At 47.4% G+C, this 6,000-nt stretch overlaps 1 protein-coding gene across 1 annotated transcript in view; it reads right to left on the bottom strand.

The window, feature by feature from the left end:
• ctnnd2a (catenin (cadherin-associated protein), delta 2a) overlaps positions 1 to 6,000 on the bottom strand; it is a 272,898-nt gene that overhangs the window by 117,823 nt on the left and 149,075 nt on the right. Inside the window, exon 8 of the mRNA XM_062521339.1 lies at positions 2,105 to 2,351. Within this exon, the coding sequence (XP_062377323.1) occupies positions 2,105 to 2,351 (247 nt within the window). The remainder of the gene's footprint in view (positions 1 to 2,104; positions 2,352 to 6,000) is intronic.

Consider the following 6,000-nt stretch of genomic DNA (forward strand, 5'->3'; position numbering starts at 1 on the left):
AGAAGATAGTACTGCCCATGTACCACAGTTATATACTTGTTCTCGGAAATGTTGGACACCTACGTCAGCGACGTCAGTTAAGTTAAATCAACCAAGCACAGAAATCATTAACGCCATTGACATTACATCAAGATGTCGCTTCCATTTATCCAGAAAAGCCAAAGCCAACTGGGCAACAAAGCGGGCTCCGGCTAAAACCTTGATCTGGCCCAGAGGCGGCTCACTGAATTTGACAGAAAGGCATTAGCACTGTACAGGATTAGCACTGCAGACTGCACCTGGGAATCATTCATTAAAAAAAACACAACACAAAGGAGGACAAGATGACAGCAACTATCAGCACAAAGTTGAGGTGAGATAGGGGCATAACATTGTGAACTGTACCAGTGTGTAAATCAACCAAAACTACTATTGAAACTCAGTGCAAGGAGGAAGGGGGGGGGGGGGGGGCATAGACTAGCGATGGAGAAACAGAGCGCAGCGGCAGATTTACTTAGTCATTCTCTACCTGGCTTCATTCTGATTCCAGACATGCCAGTCGGGGCAGCTCCTATCGGGGAGATAGCCGCGCCAGACGGAGCCAGGTGTCTAATACATCAAGCAGACTGACAGAGAGGAAAGTTCTCTGCTGAACTTTCCCAGAGAGACGGCAAATGGGCCGTGTGTTTTTGCTTTTCCTTTTGTGCTCCTACACTCGCCTGATCTAAAAGGTGTGGCAGCACGCTGACTCTTAACTGATGTATTATCGAAAGGTTACCACCTAACAAGGGGTCCAGATATATGTGAAAATAATGGACAAAGCAGGGCTACTGTGAAATGCCAATGGAAGTCTATTATCTTCAAATACCCCAGAGAATACAGAGGGGTGTGAAACTGCTTAGACCAAAGCAATGGCAAAATGACATTACCTTCATTGGGCCAACCAAAGCACATTTGTTTAAAATAGGCCTATTGAGCTCATCCATTGTCTTGCACCCTGAAATCATGAAAATATAGACGCAATACGAGGCTACGTCCCTCTTGACTGACATTCAACACCATTTATGGCTGTTTTATATCTTGTGACGGGTGATGAAAAAAACATTCCACATTTATTTGATATGAAATGGACAGGAAATCACTAGGTTAGCCATCTAATCACTATCATCTTTCCCGAGGCCATCTGCACTCTGCTGCGACGCGGGCTCTGTCGAAATAACCCTGCCGTCAAACGCTGTCCTTGTATCTTTGGCAGAATAACGGGAATTAAATCAGGCTGTGACTCGAGGCAGTGCAACACAGCAAGGAACAGAGCTAGTAATTAACACACACCTCGAAATGCGCCCAATATTGATCCAACGGCGAATAAAATCAAGTGATGTTGCCGCGCTCACTCCAGATTGTAATCACACATAAAATTACTTATGGATCAGAGTGCGCATAACATAGAGATAAAAAACAAAGACCGTCTGTTTACAAAACGCATAGAAATCTATGTGAAATCATAAAGAAATAGCTTTGAAACGTCAATGGCGCCTAGTTGAAAAACGAGTGGTGGGGCACCTCATCACAAATTGCCAATACTCTGCCGAGCTGAAGACAAAAGCAAACGCTCAGAGGCAGACGTTTACTGTTTATCATCACAGGCTACACTGGCGAGGAGGAGCAAAGTCTAAGTGAACGAGGCGAAATGACTGGAGTGAGGAGCGGCTGTCCCGGGTCTGAGGCTGATAAAGCTGAGGGCCCCCCCGGGACCCTTAAGCAGCTCACTGCAGCAGTGCAGCCACACAGAGAAGAGGACTAGTGAATAAAGTTGCTCAAGCAGCAGAATCCAGCTCTGATCCACTATAGGCTTTATTTATGCCCAGGATATCGAGGACTTGTCTCCATCACTTTTTAAAATTGTCAATTTCTTCTCCGAGCCTCCATCCCAAGGTTTTGCACTCGCTAACTCGAAAAGGCAGTTCTTGACCCCCAAACTTTTTAATTGTATATCAATAAAACAGTATAAAAACTTCCATGTCCTGATTTGGCACAGTTTTATATACCAAAACCCGGGCCAGATCTGGGCCAGATCAGAGCCGGATAAGCGGCGCATTCTGCTGCAGTCGGCCTGGGGACTCACCTGGGGTCCTTCTGGATGCTGTCGATGGAGGGCGAGCGGGCGAGGGAGCCCTCGGGCGGCAGGGCGGGGCCCGACTTGCTGTAGGGCGACTCCACGGACGAGCAGTACTGCAGGGTGCGGTAGGGGTCGCCGTAGGTGGCGGCGGCGGAGCCGGCGGCGTAGTTGGCGCTGCGCGGGTACGTGCCCGTGGCGCTCTGGCTGGCCGTGCGCTGCAAGGGGGCGGAGTCAACACCGGGGGAGGACGGGGCTAGGGCAGGAAAGTAGGGACAGAGCAGAAAGTTCAGGACCTGATCGCAGAACTGGTTGACTAGTTCTAGGAGCAGTGGAGTCGCATGTGTTCAGGTTCACATGCGGTGGAAACACAAACACACACACACACACACACATGCAGACACACACACACACACACACACACACACCATGCAGGTACAGATATGATGAGATGAACAGAGATATTGACCGACACACAGAGGAATACACATATGTGAGTGATCGGTGACACATTGGAGGCCGACACATTGACGACAGGTGGGAAAAAAGCAAAGGGATAACAGGAGTGAGAGAGAGAGAGAGAGAGAGAAAAGATGTCAGTATAAAGCACAAGTCCCACACAGCAAGGTCACTGTGGACTCTAATATCCATGAATGACTCAGGAGTGAGTCATCCTCACTGAAATCAGAGGTGAGAGAGCATTGGCACACACTTCATAGAATAACATCTACAACATCAGCAACGGGCATTAAAAAGCACAACCACGCTCTGTTGTAGAGACACCACTTTGTTTTTTCATGTTTGTTTGCAGACTTCAGTCGAAACCACGTCTATGTGTCAGTGGAGATGTTAGACGCAGATAGATGGAAGTCGTTTGGTGAGTCGACCCCAGACAGCCGCGGAGAGAGTCTGGCTATGAGATCACACCTTTCTCATCCCGCCCAGCATCATTAAGACCTGGACAGGCGACATCACCATGGAAACAATCTCCGTTTTTATAGGGCTAAAGCACTCCGGTCTCCAAGGTGTTTTGAGGATAGTCCTTGTTTCAGCTAAACTTACACTGTGGGAGAGATATGCCCTAACACAAGGAGACAGTCACTTTGGGGGCGGCAAATAAATCTACCCGGAGAAAGATCAATACGGCTACGTTTGGGGAGTGTGGACCTTTACCCACTGTGTAGCGGTCACCAGTGGATGAACACATTAGTAACCACACACAGACTTCAGAGAGGAGGGGAGAGGAAGAAAAGAGGAGAGGAGAGGAGAGGAGAAGAAAGAAGAAAAGAAAAGAAAAGAGAAGAAAAGAAAAGAAAGAAAAGAAAAGAAAAGAAAAGAAAAGAAAAGAAAAGGAGAGTATGTGCAGTGAGATGAAAACTGAACAGAACAGAAAAAAGAGAAGTAAAAACGAGAAAAGAATGGAAGACAAAAGAATAGAGGAGAAGAGAGGAGAGGAGAAGGGCTAGCATAATTGTTTTTGTCTAGCAGGGCTGAGAGGAAAAAGCACGGCATCCACAGCAGCATCTAATGATAATTAGAGAAGAGGGGGAAGATAGATGAGAGGCCTCGGGGCAGAGGGGCAGATAAAGAGATAAAGAGAGGAGGGACAGAGAGACTCAGGGAGGAAGAGAAGAAAGGAGTGAAACAGAGAGAGAGGAAAGAGAGAAGGATAAAGGAGGAGAGAAGGAGAGAAAGAGAGAAGAGAAAGGGCAAGTGAGGGGACAGAGGCAAGAGAGAAAGAGAGAGAGACAGAGAGACAGAGAGAGAGAGAGAGAGAGAGAGAGAGAGAGAGAGAGAGAGAGAGAGAGAGAGAGAGAGAGGCTTGAGAGGTTGATGGATGAGTGGCCCAGTAAATATATCTCCACTCCGGACTGTGTGATAGACTCCCAGCTCACTGGCCTGTCATTGCTGCTAATGAGTGTATGCTAAAAGGGCAGCATACACAATCACCCTCTTTCAATTACACACGGCACAGCGTATAGAACTCGCCACCCTCTTACGCTCGAGCCCTGACTAGTTTGGGCAGAGCCTAGAAGACTTGCACTCTTTCTGTTGAGAAACTGTCTCCATGAATGGCATTCCAATGACTTCTTTCAGGTCAGCCATCAGTCATGGACTGCAAACCCTTAATAGTTTGGGGGCATATTATGGCATTATCATGGGTGCAGGGACAGAGGCTCGGCTCAACTGTGTGCCAGACAGCTTTTCCCCGTCTAACAGGGTAAGCCTGTTTACGGCTCTGTAACTGGAATAGGCAGGACAAACCTTGGGACACCAGTGTCACGGGTGGGTGTGTGTGTGTGTGTGTGTGTGTGTGTGTATGCGTGTGTGTGTGTGTGTGTGTGTGTGTGTGTGTGTGTGTGTGTGTGTGTGTGTGTGTCGTTCTCCTCATTAGGACACACACAGGTCCTCTGCTCCACTACTCTAGTGTGTCGGACTCTAGCCTGGTCTGTCTGCGGATGGTGCGGTGGTCAGAGGAAGTGACATTTCAGAGTGACCTTCAGTGGCTCCATTACTGCATGTGATCTAGCAGGGACTGGACACAAGGTGACCTGCCAGCGCCTCCTGCACAACTAAGTCTCAAATGTTGGCAATAAATAAGATACACATTCACAGAGAAACACACACACACACACACACACACACACACACACACACACACACACACACACACACACACACACACACACACACACACACACGCGCACACACACACACGCACGCACGCACACACACACACAGCCCATACATACATAGAGACACACATGCACACACTTGCAAACAGAAAAGAAATACACACTGACATAGACAAAAACACACACACACACACACACACACACACACACAAAGAAATAAACACCAACACAAAGACACACACAACGCACACTCTGTATGTCTGCACAGATCACCCGAGGGTCATTACAAATCACCCACACTGGAGCTGGCCAAAAGGCAAGGGCAGTCACTAAGTAATGCACCAGTTATATGGCCACACCGCACACATAGCCTGGACTGACCTGTGTGGTCTACAGACACAGGAGTAAAATGACAGCTATGACCAGACTATCACTGTGTCACAGCTGTCTAACCTCCAGGTCATCCCTCTGATAGCTACTGGGCCTGCGGCTAGCCTTTCACCTCAGGTGAAGTGCTACCTTTTTTTTACAGCCAAAGATAGTTACAGACAGGGGCTCCGTTTGTAACACAGCACTCCATTTTGTCACATCTCTTGTCATGAGGCAATAGCTCTTTAGTGGCAGTTTCAGCAGAGAATTGATTGCGAAGTCAATCTCCAAGCACATCCACTATGAAGTTACAATCACATAATACCTCCCCTAGTAAAGTATTGGGATATTAATTGCGGAAGGACAAAGACAGTGCTACAAACTGCTCTCAAGAAATGAGCTTCTCGGGTGTTGTTTCGAAATGTAGCGGGTGCATAATTACACCCGAACGCCACGATCGAGTAATGTTTGCAGTGAGAACCTGGTGGGGCCATTAGATAGCTCTGTGTACGCGGTTTTGTTAGCGCTGCCTGCTTAACATTTGTGTTGACACATTGATGGATTCTTCTTATTAATTTTCATGCATGACTCCAGCGCCTGATAATGCACACCAGGGCGGCCTGCTTGCCTCTGACAAGCCGGGTTTATTCTAGCCCGCTAATTCTTTAATTAACATCCTTTCTAAGCCTTTTTTATTCGTCCGTTCTTTCGCTCACTCGCTCATTTGGTGCCTTCCCCTCTAAAAGTGCTGACAGAATCTGTCGACTGCGTGAAGGACACTTTTTAGGATAACTAGCCCGTTTTCAATTATATTTAACTTAAGGGAAGTTCATTCCCCTCCATTTAATTGTCTAATGTTCGAATTAAATTGTTTAAATGAAGTCATGCTAAGTGTGCAGT

This window comes from Sardina pilchardus, chromosome 19, assembly GCF_963854185.1.
Source record: "Sardina pilchardus chromosome 19, fSarPil1.1, whole genome shotgun sequence".
In the NCBI taxonomy this organism is placed as follows: domain Eukaryota; kingdom Metazoa; phylum Chordata; class Actinopteri; order Clupeiformes; family Clupeidae; genus Sardina; species Sardina pilchardus.